Source organism: Arvicola amphibius, chromosome 7 (genome assembly GCF_903992535.2).
Source record: "Arvicola amphibius chromosome 7, mArvAmp1.2, whole genome shotgun sequence".
In the NCBI taxonomy this organism is placed as follows: Eukaryota; Metazoa; Chordata; class Mammalia; order Rodentia; family Cricetidae; genus Arvicola; species Arvicola amphibius.
Window position 1 is genome coordinate 47,386,467 of NC_052053.1, and position 22,958 is coordinate 47,409,424.

General features: G+C 51.4%; 1 protein-coding gene across 2 annotated transcripts in view; it reads left to right on the forward strand.

The window, feature by feature from the left end:
• Positions 1 to 22,958, forward strand: part of Med27 (mediator complex subunit 27) — a 181,422-nt gene that overhangs the window by 156,170 nt on the left and 2,294 nt on the right. For both annotated transcript variants that reach the window (XM_038337205.1, XM_038337204.1), the window contains exon 6: positions 8,707 to 8,748. In XM_038337205.1, coding sequence (XP_038193133.1) covers positions 8,707 to 8,748 — 42 coding nt within the window. The remainder of the gene's footprint in view (positions 1 to 8,706; positions 8,749 to 22,958) is intronic.

Consider the following 22,958-nt stretch of genomic DNA (forward strand, 5'->3'; position numbering starts at 1 on the left):
GCCAAGTACCCAGTATTCATTCACACAGGCCATGGCTATCAGAGATGTGATTGTGCTTCCCAGTTCTCTGCCTAGTTTATATAGGTCTCCTGGTTGATTTCAAATCACTTGAGATTTCCTTTTTCTTTCTGGAAAAATCAAACTGTTTGGAGCAAGAGTGAGGAGTGAGGGTGACAGTCTGGTGGGCATGGCCTGCATGGGATTCAAATTCTGCCTGGGTCAAATGAGCTGTGGTTCATGATTGCTGGTTTGCTGCAGAAGCCAGACATGCCTAGGGCAGGCCTCTCAGGAAGACTGGCCAATGGTGGACATGTGGAAGGTCATTTCTCTTGGGTCTCGTCAAGCTTCATTTGGAAGCTGCTGTAGTCACACCTGGTGTGATACTGCTGTTGCTCCCTTACATGTGGATTGGAGATCAAGAACAAAGGACAGCCGTAAGAAGCACTGTAGCGATATTTCATTTGTATTTAATAAATAAAGCTTGCCTGAAGATCAGAGAGTAAAACAGCCAGTCACTGGCTCTTATCTCTACCTCCAGGAATCCTTTGAATGAGACTGTGTCTGAGAACTGTTTCCTCCCATCTTATATTCCCCTCTAGTGCTGGAATTAAAGGCGTGCACCACTACCGCCTAGTTTCTGTGGCAAACTAATGTAGCTACTGGGATTAAAGGTATGTGTCAGCACTGCCTTCTCTGTAAGGCTGACCAGTGGGGCTGTTTAATTCTCTGATCTTCAAGCAAGCTTTATTTATTAAAATACAAGTGAAATATCACTAAATTTCCCCTTTTTGTCTAAAATAAAAAGACTATAATTAACATAAGAAAAACTATATACAATAAATAGAATGACTATATACAATATATACAGGCAATAGATACATCAACAATGTCTAGTCCATTTGCATTTGACAAATTTAGAGAAAATATTCCATATCTGTCCTATCTTGGTGAGTCCAAAGTCTTGTACCTATTTTACTTTCTATCATGACTTGCTTTCTGCATCAGGTGAACAAGGAAAACTGTATCTATAACTGTCTAGTCTTCAACTCCCTCAGAGACCCTAAAAGAGAATAATATTAACTGAGTGAGCTGGAAGTACAAGCAAGCGACTTCCACAAAATGTGAGAAATGACAGAAATAGCTGGCTGCCTGGACAGTGACCCAAAGTTTCTCTACAACATTGGGGCATCTATCTTTGACCTACAGGCCTAGCATATCTGACAGACTTTTCTGTGAAGTAGGATATTCTGAAGGGCTGCCCCTCCTTGTCTTGACAATGTTTGGCAGTCATTCTTTTGTGTACTGCTTGTCTGATTAGGACAGCAGACTGTCAGCACTTGAAGCAAAGGCATTTTCTTGCCCAGTGGTTTACTTTTACCACAAAGAAAGTAAAACTCTATGTGGAGTGTCTTCAATGCCCATTATCTTCTCTGAAGTAGATTGGTGCTGCCAGGAGCAGATATGTCTCATTGTCATAAAAAAGAGCCTATGTTATTAAAACATCTTACATACCATTTTCTGTAGATCTCTGAAGTGTTTGAAGTTGACCTGTTTCTAAAATATCTTTGTTTGACCTTGAAAACGTAATGATTATAATAGGTGACTAATTACTAACCTGCATTTCCTTATTATTCTAAACAGTTGGTCACTTTCAAGGATTAGAAATTTGCATTACATTATTAAATGAGCTATATAGGTACAATACCTTGAAATTGTGCAATACAACACCATGCTTGCAAAGCTACCAAATCAGAATGCAAATGAGCCACCCTTCAAATTCAGACCAGGTATGGAGATTCTGCCAGCTGTGCTGTTCTGCTGACCAAACCCAAATTGTCCACAGTCACAAACACCCTCACTCTGCCCCTGGAGAACACTCAGTAATAGCTAGTACTTTATACTACACTCAAAACAGGACATTGGGATGTAGTCTCTACTGTGTCCCTCTTGACACCCTTCTGGTGGTTCGCTGCAGCAGGTGCTGCCACACTTCTTCTTGCCCATCTCTTCCATGACTCCTGCTTCCCCAGGGTTCTCTCCTCCTTCTGTCCGCTCCCCTTAACTCTTCTCAGCCATGTTACCCACACAGGGATCTCAGCTCTGGGGCCTCAACTCTTCATCTCCTTAACAAGGCTTCCACAACCCAATCGCCTAAACCTTCCTGCCTGCCATCCCCGAGGGCTGGGCTGTCAGCAGGTGCTGGCTGTCACCTCTCTTAGATCTCACCCAGGCCCACTGACTGCACTCTGCCAACTCACGTCCAGGCTTCAGTCTTCCTTCCCTCCCACGGTCTGTCATACCCTCTGCCTACAGGTCAGCTTCCCCATAAATACCCACGCGTATATAGGGTTCTCTTGCTTCCCACCATCCCAGTGTTACTTGGAGCAGCCTCCCCGGAGTAGAAGGTAGGCATTAATATGTGTTAAGTACAGGGCAGTCCTTGCGCCCAAGTTGAAGGGATACTGGGTTACAGATAGGTCCCCCACTATCTTTATTTTGCAGTTCCAAGGATAGAACTTAGGGCCTCTCAGGTATGTGCTCCCTCTACCTCAGAGACATCCCTCCCTCTATCCCAGCTAAAAAGTTAATAAGTGTCTTTAGCCGTTCCTAGAGCTTTTGGTTTATGCGTGTGCTTTATAAATGTGTAAGAGGTGCATGTTTTTCTCACAAGGCCACCAAGCTCTTTTATGGTCCCAACTTTGTCCTCAGAGCATTTGTATCAGCAACTTGTACAACATGCTCTGAGATCTGGCTTACGAAACAGGATCCAGACACCTCTGCAAGGTCTGACCCTACCTGTCCCGCTCTCTGCATGTATCCGGTCCACTTCCCAGCCTTGGTGCCCACCGTGGCCCCTAGAACAGCCAAGCTGCTACACACCTGTGCCCCCTTAGTTCACCTAACAGATTTTTATCCCCTAGAATGTTGTATTATTTTCCCCAGGGCACACCTCTTTCCATCCCAGTCTCCCTCCCTCCCTCCTGCTAGTGCCCCCCCCAACACAGTTGACCTAGTGGGTGTAACTCTTGCACTTCTGTGCTCAGCCTGACCTCCAAGCCATACGTTGCCTTAGATACTGTTGTCAGACTCTTGTTACAGAGAGAGAAGCTGGAGCCGAAGGTTAGAATTGCTAACGTGGACCAGTCCTGTGCCTGTGTTCTAAGGGTAGACCCTAGTGCCTGGAGCGGCCCGGAAGCACTGCCGTATATGGGACGGAGGCTGGTGGGATAACCTACCTGAGGTGAAAATGCTTAGCTAAAATGGAAAAATGAAGAATCAAGACAATCAGACTAAAGGGATGCACATGAGCCCACATACACACCCTCCTTGTGAAAGATTGCTGTTCCTCCACTGTACAGCAGAAAGTGGGCATTTTGAGGGAATCTGGGTTTGAGGATGTCTAGCCTCAGAGTATGGTAGGACAGGAACCTCTTGATCCCTTTTGCACCTATGTACATGGGCCCATGTAGCAGGTAGGAACCTCAAAATAGACCAAGACTGCCCAGGCCAGGCTGTCCTGCTGTCCTGACACTGCTCCTCACCATGTGACTCGCCCAGTGTTTGCAGTCCGTCTCTTTACACAAGAGAAGACACCACAGGTGTCGTTGAGTGCACACACTTGTGTCGCACTCATCAGTAAAACGTAAGATTTGGAGAACACATTGAATTTAAAGCCTGGTCTGCATGAACAACAGCGTTCCTGCAGCCTTTCCCTGGGGAAGAAGATGCATCCCTGCATTGGCTGAACTGGGTCCAGGCTCAGGCTTGTTTTACATTCATCGTCTGGAGCTCAGCCTGGGGTGGGTGCACTGGGTGGGCTCAGAAGGCCTCTCATGGCCATAACCTCCCGCCATTTGTGGTTGTCCAGTACAGCGCCTTTCTTAATGCTATGGCAGTGGCAAGGCATTCCCTTTCGCCAGCACAGCTTCCGGACCCAGCCAGTTTTCCCACCAACATCCACCCCAGCACAGTCACCTTGCGCTTCGCTGCAGCGGCCACTCCCTGATGCCCTGTCCCCTTACCTGCGATCAAGCTCCAGTAGCCTCCTTCCTCTAAGAATAAAACTGCTGTTCAGCCTTACCAACCACTATTCCCTGTAATCAGGGAGTGAGGGCCGTGACGCGGCATGCTGACAGGCAGGGTGGGGAACACCTGGCCATTGTCCTGATTTTATATCAGTCAGACTTAAAGGATGGAAAAAATCGAGGTGTCTCAGTTGAATTTATCTTATTAGGGGATTTAGGTTATGTTAATGCTATAGCTTCATTAATTACCCCATATCAATAAAAAAGTCAGCTTTTAGCCTCGGAGCGTAAGAGAAGAGAAGAAATGGTGGTATCAAAGGGAGCCTTCAAAGACAGCCAGATCTGTCTCCAGGGTAATTTCTGATCCCGCATTCTTCCCACTTCAAAGTTGGATGTGTGTGTGTGTTTGGGTCGAGGGGGTTGGGGGAAGCTTGAATCTGATTTCTCTAATAAGTGTTGGCATCAGCCCCGTTTGATATTAGATGCAGGGAACATTTTGATTTGTTATAGCCTTTGAAATTGTTCAGACGACCTTCAGAAAAATGGCCTCTTGTTACTTCTGGAGAGAAGGGTGAGCACTGGGAAAGGGGGAAGACTCCAGCTGGGTTCTGTGCAGAGGGCGCCCCAAAGTTGTGCTTTCAGCAATGTTTTAGTAACAAATGTATGTCCTGATTGGAAGTGAAAAGCTGAAGAATAATAGAGCCGTAGCATTGCGTTCCTGGTGAGACTTATTTCCTCCCTTCCTCTAGGAGGGTGGGCAGGCTCAAGAAGATGACCACACAGAAGTTTCCATGGCTCTGAAAATGTGGCCAGCTGCAGAGAAATCCTTCTCAGGTGCCCAGTTGTGTCCTTCACCCAGACTGACTTGTCTGTCACCCATTGGCCTTGCAAGACAGACATCCCTTTAAAGGTTTTCTTTAAAGGTTGAGGCCCCGCTGCGGCTTAGGAGCTTCATTTGGAAGTGTCCATTTTAGATCATTTAAAATTCTCTGTGTGCACCACCTTTTGAAATGAAATAAAGAATTGATAAGTTTCTGATAAGCTGCCAGCGCTTTCGCATACTGCTAAATGAATGTTAGCGGCAGTGATTGGCACAGCAGCAGGCCTGGCATGGATTTGTGAGGCTGAACTCCACAGGCGCACCCCCAGAGAGTTAGGCCAGTGACACTGTAGAGGAGCCCCCAATAGCATCCCTTCTGAAGTCAAGCTGAGAGGTAGTCTCCTCCCAGGGTAAGCCCTGGGCCTCTGGGCATGGGCCTGGCTTTCAAATTTCCCTCTACTGAGCTGCAATGTTCTCTGAGCCTCAGTTTCCTCATCTGAGTTGGAAGAGGTTTCTGTGTGTCAGTACTGGGAGGGCACCCCTGCCGACTATGACAGAGGTAACATCAGCAAGGACAGAGTGACCTTGCCTTTAGCATCCCATCTTGCTCCTAATAGTCTTTTGACATCCTGGGTCTGCCCTGAGAACAGACTGAGCACCCACTCATCTGCAGGGTTGCCCTTTACTCCCCTGAAAATAGACCCTGCCCCCACCTGCACTCTCTGCAGCCCCAGATCCTTGGGCTGCCTTGGTCCTTTAGATCCTTCAAGCATTGTCCAGTGTTCTGGGGAGTTTCACTCTCTTCCTTACACCCTAGTTCAGAATAATGTCTTGTTCGCCAAGATGAAGGCTTGCAGCTTCCATAATGTTCCTTTTTTTAATATTGCAACTAGCAAAAAAAAAAAAAAAAAGTTAACAATGCCTGCCTTTGCAGCAAATAAACGAGAGCTAATAAATATTCACTGGGCTCAGCCTTGGCTTCCTGAAATGAATTTCTGAGCTCTCCCTGGCCCTAAGGAGAGACAGGGCATCGACTCCAGAATGCTCATTTAAACAGCTTTCTCTGGCATAAACCTAGCGGAAGATCAAGTATAAGCCACCTGCCGCAGGTTCCCAGCGAAAGGAGAGCCCATTGTTACTGGGTCCCTTTCTCAGCCATGTGCACCAGGTAAATGGGCTGTATTGTCCACGGCCCTGCTGTCCAGATGGTAGAGTCATCCCCCAGCATTCTGAATGGCAGATTTAAACCTTTCAAAAGGGAGGCACAGTGAATAGGCGAGGCGTGTTTTGAGAATCCACAATTAGGCTGCAGAGTCCTTCTTAATTAAGCCCCTGATCTTTTCTCTCAATGTGCTTTTTTTATTTAAATATTTTGTAGATACTGAAGGTCTTCTAAATAATTGTTTAAGTAAAGTCTGCAACTTTGAGTGTGTATAACTTCCACCTCTGTGTCTTTGTGGCTGATATTCCTGTCTTCGTGTGTTATGTGTGGTGTGAACAGGCAGGAAGTGTCAACAGTGAGAACTGCCGGCTGGAAACGGAAGGAGAAAGAAGTTTCTTCCAAGTTCCAACACCGACACTGCTCTTCCTAAAACATTGATTTCAAGTCTCTGGCACTGTGGTTTCGGTAGAACTAATAGATGCAAAGTCATTCTCATTTGCCCTGTGTTCCCTGGGCAGTCTTTAAATGCCGCGTTTGTTAACCCCTGGGCTGACCTGCTGCACTGAAGTCGCCTGGCCTCACTTCTCCCACATGGGACTGGCACCCAGCCCGAGGGACAGTGTGGGAATTAACTGTGTATTCCTTTAGTTTTGTTTATTTTGTATCTACACATGAGTGCATGTGCAGAGGTCAGAGGACATCTTGCAGGACTCATTCTCTCCTTCCAAGTGCTTAGGATTGAGCTCGAGTCATCAGGCTTAACAGCAGGTTCCTTTGCCCACGGAGCCCTTCCTCTGGGGGTCCTGACAGAGCTGCTCTCATCACTGCCCCACACACCGTCAGTCTCTAATGCTGGAGAGGCTGCAGATTATTCTTCCCATATGTCGGTTTAAAGGGGACAGAGACTGGTGTTTAATGTTGCCTCTCTGGGGTGGGGGTGCACTTTGGCATTGGGGACATGCTGTTGGGGGGGGGTTATGGGGAACCAGCAGGGATTTGACGTGGGCAGTAGGGTACATGCATGTGGGCAGTAGGGTACATGCATGTGGGCAGTAGGGTACATGCATGCATGAATGGCCAAAGATCCACGCTGTCTACCAACTCTCAAGCTGGGCTGCCCCCCTCTGCCCTTTAGCACCTGAGACTTAACAAGAAACCAGTCACAAGGGGGAAGGAAGGAGCTGGGAGAAAGGAATGTGCGCCTGGGTGCGACCCAACTTCTAGCTTCCAAGGGCTCTTCAGAAAGCCAGATTGTGGTGTTTCCTCAGAGCAGAAAGGACTCTGAAGTACCCGGGTCAAGTGCCGCGCTCACTTCCTGTGACTCAGCGGCTTGTTCTTGTGCAGCCACCTCTTGTGTACCCTGGTGCTGCAAACCAGTGCAGACGCACACAGGCCTGCGCTGCTCCGGCTCAGACTTCCGCCTTGACCACCAGTCAACCCCAGAGGCAGGTCCAGGAGACCATTCACTGGGCGTTTCAATTTGCTGAGCTCCTGACCTCATCATTTTAAAGTCACTTGTCTAGCACTTCTGGGACACACAGAGGCTTCCTCACTTGTCATTACCCACATCACTTCTGGGACTGGTGGGATCTCCTTAGATCAGGGCCTCCTAACCCAGCCAGTACCAGAGCCCAGCAGGAATGTGCCACTAAAAAACAAAACAAGGAAAATATGCAAGTTAAAAGACAACTCCCTGACCAGTGGGGGTGTCACTTGTCCGTTCTTGGGACCCTTTTCCTCCAACTGGGTTGCCTCATCCAGCCTTGCTATAGGGTTTGTGCCGGTCTTATTGTAGCTTGTTATACCGTGTTATTTGGTATTCCCGGGAGGTCTGCCCTTTTCTGAAGAGATACAGAGGAGGCGTGGATCTGGGGGAGAGGGGAGCTGGGGGAAGTGGAAGGAGAGGAAACTGCGGTAGGGCTGTAATGTATGAGAGAAGAGTAAATTTAAAAAAATAAAAACCTTCCCAAGGCCTGCCAGTGCCAGCAGGTTTGAGCAGCCAGATGTTGCCACCTGCCATCTGTGAGAGGCCTCTCCAGTTGACCTTGGCGGGAGATGGCTCTGAACTCCTCCTCTGGAGATGACATGGGAACGTGTGTGGCGGGGCTGGTGTGAAGCCTAGCATGACCAGCGTCCTCGGCTGCCGCTGCTGCTGCGGCTTCGCTCTGCAATGGCTACCCATGCCCATGATGTGCCAGGCCCCAACTCTGCCCACCAAACTCACATTCTGTCTGGGCCAAGTCAGGAGCGAACGTAGATAGAACAGCACTTCAGGCAGAGTCGTATTAGAAACGCTTTGCCTTTCCAAAGGGTGAGGAAAGCAGCTACTGGGAATAATACTTGATAGGCGGCTGGGGAAGGCCTTCCTAATTATAGTGACATTGAGCTTCGAGGGGAGTACAAGAGGAGCCATGCAAACCTGTGGGGAGGACAGTCCAGAAGAAGAGCATAGGGTGACTCAGCACTTCAAGGGATGCCAGAGCCTCAAGAAGAATCAGGTTGTAAAGTGAGCAGGAAGCTCAGGCCATGGGGCCTGGAAGCTGATGACCCCATATCCTTTTGTTTCATTTAAGTCACCTGGAGGTGGGTAAAGAAGAAACTTAGACAGGCCCTTGCAGGTCTCTGCCACTTGGGTCCCACTCTGTCATAGTTTTGTTTCCTTGGGTTGACTGACGCTCTCTCTGTCTCTCTCCCAACAGCTTGACATATGGTCCAAATCCAACTATCAAGTATTCCAGAAGGTAAGTTGCCCTTTTTGTCTTACTCAGGAGGCACGGGGAAGCCATGAATGATTTTGGGTATACACTTTCTCAACTCAGAGTCTCTTTTAAAAGGGGGAGGGGCATGAAAGAGTGGGACTGGGCTCAGGCTAGGGAGAGTACTTGCCTGGAAGGCACAAAGCCCTGGGTGACGTGGTCGCACACAACCGTAACCCTAGTACTTAGGAGGCAAAAGCAGGGGGATCGGAAGTCGAGGTCATCTCTCCTGCTCAGGACTCCATGAGTGGGGAAAACGGACGTACAAAACAAAACTTCCTACTGTGCGCTCATTTCTATGACATGGGAGAGGAGTTAGGTTGGGGTGTAAATCAGGTTGGTGGTTGCCTGTGGGTGAAGGGATGCCAGAGGACATGTGGGAGTGGTGGCCGTGCTTTGTTTCTGGGGTGGTAATGGTGGCTATAGTATCTGAGACCAGAGGACTGTATGTTCACAGGGGTGACCTACTGTGTGTGGTGTAGGCGCTATTGAGGCAGACTCTTTCAGGTAGTTCCAAGCTCCACCTGGTCTTGAAATGCAGTTTCTCAGTGCCTGAGGTCTGCCCGGGTGCATGGAGGTGGGCTAAGAGGAGCAGGCAGCATGGAAGCCGCCTCTGCTCTGCTCCTCCGCTCTGCCGGCCACCTGCCCTTCACCACTGCTTGTTTGCCTAAGAACTGTTAAGAAAACAGAGTAGGACTGGAGAGATGCCCGGCCTTTAGAGTGCTCTTTGCTCCTCAGAGGACCTGAGTCTGATTCCCAGCACCCACATAGCGGCTTGCAACTGTCTGAAACTCCAGTTCCGGGGGACAGGCGCCCTCTTCTGGCCTCTGAGGGCAGAGAGCACTGCACACACGTGGTGCACAGATATACATGCAGGCAGATCACCCATACACATAAAAATAATTAAAGTTTTAAAAATTTAAATAAGAAATGGTGTAAGAATTTAACTCCTCAGCTCTGGGAGGGTAAAGCTCCTGGCATGACCCCATGGTGTGTAGGGGGTTCACTGCACACCCCTAAAGCACTTGAGCCAGCTTCCCTGCAGGCAGCACTCTGTCTCCTGTGCTCTGCCCTGGCCTCCAGCTCGGCTCTCATCCAACAGCTGCTGTTTCATTTGTTCCCTTGACAAGGACCCGTTCTCTCCAGCACTGTGCTGGGTCCAGAATACCAGGGAAATAGCACAAGAAGACAGGCTGTCTGGGGCTGTGCCAGAGGACCAGAGGAGGAACGGCCTTTAGACTGGAGTGGCCAAGAGAAGTTCCTGGGGAATCTTAAAAAAGAGCCTTTTGGCAAGTGTCTCAGGGATGGGCACAGGATTTGGATACTGTTCTCTGGTAAGAAATGCCTCAGGAACCACTCAGAGCTGGGACACATGGCCCATTGGCCCACATTCTTCCCATGAGTAGTTTGTGCCCAAGGTGTGCCAGGAGGCATAGGCCTTCTTTCTTTCATAATGTGGAATTTGCATAATATAAAGTTAGCTATTTTAAGTGGACAGCTCCTTGGAGTTTGGTGCCTTCACGTGTTCGGCAGCCTTCTCTGTTTGGTTCACCAACATGTCACCTCTCTGAGGGAAGCCCCTGCCCAGGGTGCAGTCAGCAGAGGGCATGGTGGATCCCTTCTCATCACCCTGACCACAGTCCCATTTGCCGTCATGAGCACAGCCTGAAACTGAACAGCACATTAGGGTGTCTCATGCCCTGTGGCATTTAGAGGTCATGACCTTGTCACACCTGAATAAAGTATGCTGCCTGGAACAGGGAGGCTACAGTGGACAAGCCAGCAGAGCCTAAACCAGGCTGAGGCCATTACAGTGTCCAGCAGGAGACAGAGTTCAGGGAGCGGAGGGACGAACGCTGGTGCTGGGCTCTCTTCCTCCCTTTTATTCCGTGCAGGACCCAGGAGATGGAATGGCCCTGCCCACATTTGGGGTGGACCCTCCCTTTTTAGCTCAGCCTTTCTGGAAAAACTCTGAGACACACACATAGGTATGTTTCCATGGTAACTCCGAATCCGATGGGCAGAGATGAACCATCACAGGTACCAGGGCTTTGGGAGATGCCCGCAGTGGTCGAAGGAAACAGTTAGCATTTGAGGTAGAGTCAGGCGAGCTGACCATGTGGGTACCCAATATGGAGACTTCAGTAAGATCACTAAATAGTACAGTTCGAATGTTAACTGTTCCCCACAGCGTTATGTGTTTGAACTATCGGTCCCCAGCTAGTGGCACCATTTCAGGAAGTGGTGAAACTTGGGAGGTCGGGCCAAAGTGGAGGAAGAAGGTTGCCGGGAGGGGCAGGCAGACTTTGAGGTTTAGGCTTCCATTCTGTTCTGGGGAGGATGAAGGGATGTGGAGTCCCAGCTGGACACTCCTGCAGCCAGGGAGCCCCCTGCTGCCATGTCTTGCCCTCTGTGTGGAACTGTACCCTCAAAGTGAGCCCAAAAGAACCCTTTCTCCACTTGGTTGGGTATTTGGTCACAGTGCTGAGGAAGGGACAGCAGACCATGGCTGTCCCTGCAGGGTCTGTCTAGGCTGCCCTTCAAGTTTTGTATAGAGCTCAGACTATTTCAAGAACAAGACCATTATTTATCTGAGAGCATCATTGTTCTGGACCTGCTAGCATTCCTTCACCCCAGCCTCCCTAGAAATGTACAGATCTAGCCTGGCTTCCCCGTGCAGAGCCAAACGGAAGGAGCTGTGACCCCACACTCAGTCTTCAGTGCCTAGGACCTGTGTAGCTCTGCTCTTCCCTGAGAGTGTTGGGGACACAGACGCCATCTCAGCTACACACAGTTACTTTCCGGCTGTTCTTGACAGTTTCCCTCCATGTTCCTTTGAGAAGAAGGAAGAAAGCACTCATTTGCGGTCTTGTTTTGCCAGAGGAGTCAGCATCATTAAAGCTGATGTTTGTCTTTCCTTTAACTCAGTTCTTTCCTTCGTGCCCTCTGTGGCATAGCAATAATTTCTTCTCCGTGGCCCTCAGGACTTCTCAAGCCTTAGAGCCTGGCAGCCTGCAGCCCAGAACCTGGTCTTTGATAAGGAACCCTCCTTCAAGTAGGGCCCCTTGCCCTGCCTTCTTAAAAGCTGTTCTGTCTAAGCGAGTTGTTGTTGAATGCATATAGGAAGCGTATCAGGAGCTCAGGCAGGGTGTGAAATGGGGATTTTCTGAAGCACAGATTTAGACTGTGCGACCATATTTTTACCCACCCCTCCCTGGAAACAACCTGCCAGTCTTTGAGCCTACCCAGCCGCAGAGTCTAAAATGAACTGTAGGGCAGTTGGAGAGGTTTGTGGGCACTTGCCGGTCTCCTCTGGACTCTACATGGCGTGTGTGAAGTAGTGAGAATGGACTGATCCCAGGTGGTGGGTCCACCCCAGTGGAGCAGGACATCGCAGAGTCTCTGTCCTCTCACCCTTACTCCGGTGTACTCAGGGGTTAGCCTCCAGTGCTGACCTGCCCTGGGGCGGGTGTCGGTGTTCTACAGACAGGTAACTGTGAGGTCTCTCTCCTCTCAGGAGCAAGGAAGAGCCTGCCGGGAGAGACTGCCTGTGCTGTCAGATGAAGGGATATCTTAGAGAATAATGTGCTACAGAATCCAGCTTAATCCTCTCAGTAGAGCCCCAACTAATCATGTCCCATGGAACGGGTGTGGCGTGGTGTAGCATCAGGGAGCCTGTGCTCCATGCTTGTAGAAGGTGCTGGTGGCGTGAAGAAGGTGTATCTGATATTCTTTCCCGCTTCCATTTCCTTCCCGCAGTCAGGCCCCACAGCTAAGGCAGTCCTGTGTGGCACAGCCTGCGGAGTGATGGTTAGCGTTGAGAATCAGCACCAGAGACCAGGGTTGACCGGCAGCCTTCTAAACTCTGCTTTTTAAGATCCACTCTTTCTCACTTCTGTTTTCCTGTCCCCCACTGAAACGTGGGGTGTTATTGATGCTGCCAGTAGTGGGTGCTGGCTGAGAGCATGGAGCTAACTCTTCTGCACCTCATTAGCCTGCTTATGCCTGCCCGGCAGACCAGCCAGCATGGTGACCAGTGGCAGATTATTGGGAAGAGCCCAGCCCAGTGCAGTAGTATCCCGTGGATCAGGAGGACAGCTTGCTGTGACAAGGAGGTTCTGTGCCCTGAGCGAGGGGACTCCTCCAGCAGAATCTGAACTTCCCAGAGAGCTGGAGTTCAGGGTAGACTGCATTAGTAGACCCACTTCTGAGCTGAACCTCCCTGGTCACTGCAAACATCTTGCAGCCCCCCTCCCCTCTCCCCCACTGCTCTGGTGGCACCTGAGGACGCCCTTTCCTGGCACCATTGTCTTGGTTCCAGCACTGCTAGGAAGGCAGGAAGTCCCTGTGGTCTTTCCCTCTGGACAGAAGGGGACTGATGGCCTTGTAGAGCCAAAGCAAGCTTACCCATGTCGTTTTGCTTCAGGAGCAAGGGCAGGCCACTGTTACATTGTCTGGAGGCCTATGCCCAAGTCCCTGTGGCTCTGCAGCGCACCAGTCATGAGGAGTAAAATGCATGCTGCCTTTTGTCTGTGGACACTGACTGTCGGCAAGCTTTTTCTGTCTTACTCATTAGACTCTGTACCCAAGTGCAAGGCACTGACTGCTTGGGGGACAGCTTGCTGTGAGGCTGTGGCTGCCAACAGGTGCCTGTCATTTACTGCACCACCCCAGAGGCGCCTTGCACTTCATCCTAAGGCGAAGCGGCTTTTTATAGCCCACGAGTTTCCAGCAGTGTGGATTCAGAGAATGAAACTTAGAAAGAAGGGGACCCTCTGAAAGGCCAGAATCACAGAGCCAGCTAGGCTTCAAGCAAGCTTGTATTTTCCTGGCATTTAAACTCTGCAGGGGCACTCACTATTTTGATCTTTAACCCCCTCATTTCAAAACAGTGTGCATTTTCCTCCAGCAACTTGGGGGGGAATGAGAGCCAATCTGCAGCCACTCACTGCGTTAAGTCCTTGCAGGGACTAGAGAAAGATGGAGAACACATGAGGCCCCAAACAGGCAAGGTGGTGGGGACAGAAAAAGATAGTCTCTGAGGGGCCAGCCCCTGCTCCTCAGGGTCTCCGCCTGGACATGGAGAACAAAACATAAGTGGTCACAGAACACTCTTAGCGATTGCCATTGTTCCACGGGCAGCAGAAGGGCGCAGAGCCCATCAAATCCCACCCCACAGTAGACAGGTGGATTGCCCAGCCGGGTGCCCCTGCCCTTACCCCCTTGTTTGTTTACTCAGCCATCCTTTGATGTGAAAGACAGGGCCTTTTCTGGGGACATTCTATCCGGAAATGCCACTGGCCATCCGTCAGGCACTTTACAGGAGGGTGGGCTGAGTCATCCCAGGAGACTGACAGGAGGCTGTGTCCCCTGAGTGCCTTGCATGACTTGGCGCCTTCCCATAGTGCCCCTCACACCCAGTCCATGCCAGCTCCAAGTCCTCAGAAGGTAACCCCGCCAACACAGGAAGTTTCCAGAGGATGAGAGCCCTCCTTCCCTCAGTGAGGCTGGGCTGGATGTGACCTGAGCACTGGCCCTACTATGGCATCTCACATCACCCAGGAGGCTCACTACATAGTCTGAGCTACCCCTGCCAATCTCCTCCACATTTCTCTTTAGGAAAAAAAAAATTAACCAAGACCCTTGGTCAGGACACCACATCTGAAGGCATCAAGAAATAGAGGTTGAAGTGAGACTCACAGGCCACACCCTACCCAGCTCTTGTACCAGAGAGGCTGTCACACTCAGAGGGCCCCTCAGCCAGCACAGTGAGGAGCAGAGTGTGGCACTGTTTTCATCTGTGTCTGTGTGCCATGTTGCTACCTCACAAGTGTCCCAAATGAATGGAGCTGAGGACACAGCTTCCCAAGCTTCAGGACAGATGAGCAGCTTTGTGTAAGCAGGTAGGCTCTGTCTCCCAACAGGAGCAAGCTGTGTGTCTAGGAGTAGGCTGTTGAGTTGGGAAAGAGAGGCAGGTGGTTCCATGGTTATCCGAGAGGGTGCTGTGCCCTCAGCCACCAGCTGGTCTAGACCAGTTGAGCTAGCTAAGCAAGAACATCATCCAGGCCTGGGGGCCAAGGAAAAGAGGAAGAAGGGTTTAGGCTGACCTGACTGCCAAAGAGCCCCTGCTCCCACCCTCCCTGAAGGGCTAGTCCACACCCACAAGTGTCCGTTCCCAGAACAGGTTTCCTCTTGGAGAAGAGGCAAGTCCCTTTCCTTCAGGCTCCCCTGACACAGTGTAGTCACAGCTCAGGTGTTCCCATGCATCCGGCTGTGTGCATCCAGCTGTGTGCAGCAAATAGACCCAGGAAAACCTGCCCCCGCCCCCGGCCTCTTGGACATACTAAGTGGCTTAAACATACCCCAGGAGTGACTTGTGGTTTTCTGCCATTAGAGGGGTCACAGGACAGCCATTCTTCATCTTGATAGCTCTCTTCTTCCTGAAGGAAAGGGACACAGAGCTGACAGCTGCTTCTGGGAAGACTGGCTCCTCCCACTCCTAGATACCCCATCCCACAGCTCCAGCTGCTAGCACTGCTGGTCCATACACTCCAAGCCTGGCTGCTTCCCATCATGCTCCCTATGGATTGTTCCAGCAAGAGCCATCTGCAGGTGGCCAGATCCTGGCCATGCCTCCCCAGTTTCCTCATCTGTATGGAGACTATGATGTGACGTGAACTGATGTCATAGGCAGGACATGTAAGGTAACCTTCGTGTACATGCGATCCCTACTACTCTGCCTCGGTGCTCTTGCCAGTGGCCCTTTCCTCCTAAGGAGGGCCTCCTCCATCCCCTCTGCTCCATACTGGCCAGTTTCCCTTGCACAGGACTCCTGGCTCCTCACAGTGGACCCTGTAGTTTAGAGCACGAGCTGTGTAACCTCAGGCCAAGAATTTGACCTTAGTAAGTTTAACTCCTTCTCTGCAAAAAGGCAAAACAGATCACACCACCCTTGTCAGGTATGTGTTGTGACAATCCCAGCGATGAGGTGCGTGGCACAAAGGTTTCCTAGAATGTGCTTCTGCTGTTGCTGCTTCACAGGGGCTCTGGAGCACAGAACCTGATCTATGTGCATGGCCCCATCTTAAGGGAGGTATTTGTATAAACTAAACTGAAGATCCAGCCACCATGGCAAGCCCAGTCACTCCCACCAAAGCCTCCTCCATCGTCCTGTTTCTCTGGCCCTGTCACCTCTTCCTCTGGCCAAAGAGCAAGCAGCTTCAGTGTAAAAATACACACGAGTTACAGCTCCCAGCTGTACCCAGTGGCAGCTTGGTAGGACCTGGGACGGTTTCCTGAGAGGGCACACCACCAGTGACACCACACCTATGTGGCCTGCAGTGGATGCATTGGTCCTGACTTCACAAGGGCCACTGTCTCATTGCTGCAAATCTGATGGAGGGAGAAATAGGCATGACTGTGTGTCAACTGCAGAAATAACCAAGTGAGGGCAGAGCAATCCAGGTGCCTTTAGGCCAAGACTTTGCTGGCAACCAAGTGCAGTCTGGCATCTTACCATCTGGAAAGTGTTAAACTTTTTTCACCTAATAAAGAGCCTCAATTCCTTAATCCTGAAAAATGTCAAGGACCCACCCACCATGTGCTTTTCCTCAGCCCTGCACAGTGCACAGTAGTCAGGACCCTGGAGAGCTCCCGGTCTCCCAGCGGCGTGAGGCGTCCCTGCTCTCCCAGGCTCCTCAGCTCTCCTCCCCTCCACTTCCCTCCAGCTGCCTGCCGCCTTCCCACTTAATCTCTCTTAGTTCAGGTCCTACTGTTAAGTCAGTGGTGCCCAGTGCAGAGACATACTGCTCTCCGATGTCCAGAGCTGGCCCAAGGACAAAAATGCAGCCCAAGTGACCTCATTCCCAGAGAGTGCAGCCTAGAAACAGGGACATCTGTTCTCAGGCATGGACAGTGTCAGGCTCAAGTGCCCCACATGAGGGAGCTTACCCTAAGTGCCAGGACCAGTCAGGACCGGTAGCCACTGGACTGCATGTCAATACTGGAAGGCCTTAGTGAAAGAGGAGCTTTCCAGACAGGGTCAAACAGCTGTTGTGGGCCAGGCAGGCTAACAGGCTGCTGCAGTGTCCACTGTGGGCTGAAAGGAGGCGAGCCTGGGATCAGGACCCTGCATTCTATGTCAGGGTGTTTAAGCACACAGCTAACCATGGAGGCCATCCACAGCCAGTCTGTGCCTGGGTCCGTGGAACTGAGAACTTCTTCCAGGCATTAGTGTATCGTGTCTGAAACTCAAAAGGGGTATTATAGCCCTCCCCACCCAGATGCTCATTTTTGGAAGCCCCTGTCTGTGCCTTCTGGAAACTATGTAAATCACGTGGCATCCGCAGACTCGTACTTCTCAAATGCAGGGCTTGATCCCAAGGTGCAGCGGGATCTGAGGGCTGATGGGGTAGCTGGCTCTGTCTCCGCCTCCCCTTTCTGCCCCAGACCAGCATGGCCTGGCCCGAGTGACAGTGATAAGCTCTGCAGAGCCCATGCAGATGGCCTCCTTCATCACACAAAGCAGAGTATCGATCTCGCCTGAGTAATCCCCAGTCCCTGTGGGCCTCCTTGCTTCCTCTTCAGGCCCCCAGGCCTGCTGAGCCCACGGCACACAAATCCTGTCTCTGATTAGAGACTAGGGCTGCATAATAAGTGGTAAATCCCCTGCTTCCGCCCCACCGTGTTTTAGAGGCTTCTGTCTGCAGCGCTCCCATAGCCTCCAACACCACTTTCAGGACTTCAGACATCCGATTTTGAGATAATGGTGACTCCTCTTTTCATAGAATGAAGACTTCTAAGGCTGCCTTCAGTATTTATCCTAAAGCCGGTGCAGGTTGTTAGCAGGGGCTGCTATCTCTTTAAGCCCTTAACACATCAAGCTCCCATAAATCTAGCTCCAGAGCCCACAAATAATTTGCTCCTGAGCGTTGTTTGGGGCTCCTCTTCACAAGGGTAGGATTGCTGTGGTTAGAATTGCTAGGGTGGTCCATGCATGGCGGGAGAGCATCTTCGCCCTCCTAAGGTCAGTTTTATGTCTCCAGATTAGGGGAATGGCAGGAGCACATTGGCAGCACGCACTCAGCTTGCTGCTAACTTGGTGGTGAAACCTAGAGGGACAGGTTAGCAGAACCGGGGCCTTGTGAAGATGGCATCACATCAGAGCATCAGGAATGAGCACCTGGAGTGAGGCAGAAACCTAGCACCTCTTACCATCTGGCATCTGCTGTCTTAAAATACACACACACACACACACACACACACACACACACATCCATGGTGGCCAACATAGTGGTGCACACCATTAATCCCAGCACTCAGGAGGCAGAGGTGGGCAGATTCCTGTAAGTTCGAGGCTAGCATAGTATACATAGTTAAGTTCCAGGCCAGCCAGGGCTATATAGTAAGACCCTCTCTAAAAAGAAGAGGCTTTGAAGTCACCCCTGAAAAGGCCAGGGGTGGGGCTTCTCCCAGTTCTCTTCAGGGCAGGGAGTTGTGAGTGCTGGAAACCTGGCTGCAGGACCTGTGAGACCAGGCCATTGGCCCTGACCCCAGCTCCTGCTTTCTTACGAGGTCCAGCAAGGGAGTGATGCAGCCAGGGCTTTCCAGATCCCCCAGCCTCCCGCCAAATCACATCTGCAGCGTGCATGTGGAAGCCAGTGCTGCCTGGAGGGAAGCCAGAGTCTAGTCCCCAGCAGCTTCTCTTTTGAGTAAACAGCTTGTGGTTACATGGGTACTTAACTTTCCCTGTTTATGAACCTTACAGGGGAGTACCTTTAATAGTGGCCCTAGCTCCCTCGCTTGGCAGGGACAGACTTGGGCATTTGGCTCTGCTCAGTAATCCTTGCTTTAGGAAGAGCGTTGGATGGAGGGTTTTTGCTGGAGCCAGCTCACTTTGGGCTGCTGTCCTGCCCCCTGGTGGCCTGGGCATCCTAACCTCCTGAATGCTTAAGCCACAGTCCTCAACTCCCCTGCCTGAAGCTGGGGCTGGCAAGTGGTACCTCCCACCTAAGAGGGCTTCTGAGCCCCTGTGGCTAATCCCCAGGTCACAGACATGCTAGGGCCTCTTGTTTTAGAAAAAGAAACGAACTGCCCTAAGTTAAAGCTGTGTAGAAATGAGCTAGGTCAGGAGGAAATACACAGCCATGCTGCAGCCAAGGGGACGGGCTGAAAATCATGTGGTCGCTCCTACCCCTGGCTGCTGATTGCCCTCATCATCCTCTCACCTTCTAGATCCTTCTCTTCAAGAGAACGTGCTGGGCGTTGATAGTCTAAAACCTTCCCCTCTCTCCTCTTTTCTGAATCCTTCCTCCGTCACCACTGTGGCCTTGTTTTTTTCCTGATGTTCTGGTCACTGTGACTCCTGGGCTGGGGGGAAGGGGTGTGTCCCAGACCCATCACTAGACAGTTGGACAGGTGACTGCATCACCACCACCAGGACCCCCAGCCATCTCTGCTCTGCACTGCCTTTGAGGTACTGGTACGGTAGTCCTGCTCACCCCGCCCTCCCATGGCACAGACAGGAGGTGAGTTCAGTTGTCCCTCCAGCCAGGGCAGTGGGAAAGGGGAGCCTCTCACTTGGCAGCAAAATAGACAGAGGCTCTAGCAAGGGCGAAAAGAACCTCCAGGGATTTGGATGCCTATCTTAGCCCCTTCCTAGGAGTGATGTCTCCTTCCCCCCAGGAGAGGAGAGGGCCTGGGGTTTGGCACCCCTCGGAGCACTTGTCCACCCCAGAAGCCCTGCAGTGGGGACCTACTGGGTGTGGGTCAGAGTCTGACTCTCACTTCAGGTTGGCGTGGTCTGGACAAGCCCTGCGCTGCTGCATACACAGTAGCCACCTAACCTGTGCAAGTCCCTTGAGCTCCCAGTAACTTGGTTCCCTGACTTGCTCTGTGGCCATTGCTGTGGGGGTTGAGTGAGGTCAGATGCTGTCCTTCTTCTGATCGTGGAATCCATGCTCAAGGTCATCCCACTCAGGTATAGAGAGCAGTGAGCCTGCTGCCCAGCGAGGGCCACCACACATGCGCGCTCCCCACCACAGCACCTCTTTCTTTCTTTGTGACTGACACAGCTCCAGTCTAGAAGGGAGACTCAGGGCACTCTGCACCGCAGTATGGCAGAGGAACTTGGGGAGACTGCTTTGACTGGCAGTTCCTCTCCAGAGTGTTGACTGGCAGCTGCTTCAAGGTCTCGTGAAAGAGTCCCTCCTCCCTCCCTCTGCTCAGTTCTCCTCCATCTGGGTGCACAAAGACCTTCACTTCACAGCCTTGAGCTGAGGCAGAAGAAACTTCAGTCAGCTCAGCCTGCCTTGGCTCTCCAGATGGGGACCCACCCTGAGCCAGGCCAGGCCTCTGTGGTCCCCTGCAGCGAGGGAAGTGAGGCCTCTCCGCCCTCTCCTGGACCCTGTCCTCTACAGGTGGTACCCTGCCTAGTCCCTGTCTGTCCGGTAGTTACCTCTCCCCCTCCCTCCTTTCCCGGTTCCAATCACTTTGATCTTTTGCAAGCTTTGTTTCTGCGCAGCACTCAACCTGCAGGCAGCATCCTCCTTGGCCTGCCTCTCTCAGGAGCATTAGTGCTCTTCCCTGGCCTCCAGCGCGAGGGGGCCGCTTTTATCTCCCGGAGGAACATCATTAGCGTACAACACAGTGGGTCCGTCCCTGGGCCCTCACAAAATTAGTTAATAACAATCTTTTGTTGCTCAGGCATGTTTTTTCCACATCTTCAATGCCAAACAAAACACAACTCTTGCTGGAAGTGCAAAACAACAACAAAAAATTCATTGAAGGTGGAACAATGCTCTGAGGGGTAGGAAGGGCACGCGGGTGGAGCTTCCAAGTGTCCCGGTGCTGGAGGTTCAGACGCAGGGATCGGAATGGGACAATCAAAAGTCAGCTGCTTTTTTCCTTCTATTAAAATGCTGCCGAAATTGGTGCGATATTGAGAACCTAAATGATCGCATCAGTGCCAGAGTAAAAACTGCCACCAGCAAAAGCTTGGCAGTTAAAGGGGGAACTTTAAATGGGACCCTTTGAAAAGAAGGCCAGATCTGGCCAGATGGCAGGCCAGGAACAGGCAGACTAATTAGGTGCCCTGCCTGTGAGTCAGATGCCAAGTCAGAGAGTGCCTGACTTCCCATGTCTGGAGAAGATCGTTTCTCGCTGACTCGGCCCTGTCCCGCTTGGCGAGCCTGAGCTATGTGTGCAGGCCTCTCCTGCACCTCACTTGTAAGTCCAGCTCTCACGCCCTCACCTGGACTCAGGTTTGTCAGGCCAGGAAACAGGAGCTCAACTAAAGCTCAGGAAGCCACAGGGATGCAGGACTGTGTTCAAGGCACAGGCGGTTGTGGGGACAGTCATGTCAGGTTTGGGTACAAGGCACGGGTAGTTGTGGGGACAGTCATGTCAGGTTTGGCTGGCAAATCCCAAAGGCTACGGGAGCCAGGCAGGTACCATGAGCGCAGGTAGTGTGAGACCAGGGACACCCAGACCAGCCGCATGCCCGTCCAGGACACCTTTCTCTGTGCCCACTGATGCAGCCACCTGGGGGTGGGGTTTGTGCAGGCCCTCTCACGTGTTTACCTGTGAGGATGCCCCCACAGCTTCTGAAGCGTCCAGAATTTCCAATGGTGGCCATTTGTATTAACCGAGACAAAAGAAACACAAAAACTGCACATCCATGCAGCTCACGGCTCCTCAGGTCAGGTCAGCTCCAGCCCCAGCATGAACAGAAGGGTCTGACCCTCCCGAGAGCCTCCTAGGGTCAACACTGTGGCCAGCACCCATCTGAGGGAAGTAGTCATCTCTGGAACGGGGGGACAGCGGGGCTTGGGTGGGCATTTTGAGAAAAGACGGCCCAATTGTCCCCCAGCAGCCACACAGTCATGTCAGTTACTCCTGCTGCCGGGAAGAGAGCTCTGCTCATTTTAGAAAGCTGTCTGTCAGGAAGCTTAAAATAAAGCAGGCCTGGCACTGGGGAAAGTCACCCAGGGAAAGAATTCCTAGGGCCTGTGCATCACAGGCACCGTGGGTGTCTCTGCAGGAGGGCAGTGCCCTGTCCGGGAGCCGCATTTCCAGGTTCCCCTCTTTAGTTAAAATATGCATTGGGCACCTGCTGTATGCCTTGTGCTTCTAGGCCTGGGGACACAGCGTGAGCCCAGAGCGGGTCGGTTGTGTAGGAAGACTGCAGGGGCAGCACAAGGGCAGGGAGCACATGGAGGGCAGGGTCCTTTCCTGGAGGAGAGCAGCTTGATCAGCCTGTCTCTCCATGATGCCACAACCTCCTCTACCAGGTTAAAATCCATCTGGGCCTAAACTGCCCTCTGAAAGCTTGCCTGGCTGCAGAGTGGCCCGCATACCTGTGATAAACTTCAGGTATTCCTCTCTGCCCCCTGGCCTAGACCTGTCCTCCCGATTGCCCCAGTTTGCTTCACTGTTGCCTTCAGCCTGCCGACCACTGGTGTGTCTTGGTGTCCCGCTGAGGCTGGAACCGACAAGTCTATGCGTGTTAGGCTCGTGTTGATTCTTGTTCTCAATGATTTTATCTGGCATGTTCTCTTTTATTTTTTAACTATATTTGTAATGACAAGAATTTCCACTGCCAGCAAGATGGCTCAGCAGGTAAAGGTACCTGCTGCCAAGCCTGACAACCTGAGTTTGATCTCCACGACCCACATGGTGGGAGGATGCTGTCCTCTGCCCCACTCTGTGCACATGATCTTATACACACACACACACATGCACCACACAAAATAAATAAGAAAATGTATTTAAATGTAGAAGAGTCTCTAATGAGGGCAGTCAAATAAACCAATAATTTAAGTACGACTCTCAAATTAGTTAACTCCTAATTTGGGGATGTTCAGACCTGCAGGGGGGTCCTCAGCCAGCCCCTTTGTTTCAAAGATGAGATACTGATGCCCAAGGTGCATGGCTGGATCAAGGCCAGGAGACAGTGCCTATGTCACGGCCTCCTAAGGACCTCAGGCTATCTGGCCCCAGGCCTTGCTACCACCTTTTCTGAGGAGTTAGGAGACTGGGGTGTGCCCACAAAGATGCTGAACACAGACCCTTCAAGGAGCTAGACAGAGGCAGACCACAGGAGAGCTGGCAGGGCGGGAAGGCTGGCGGAGGAGCATGGAAACGGGGTGAGATCATTGCACCCTTACTGTCTGTCACTTTCGGACGAAGTATCACAC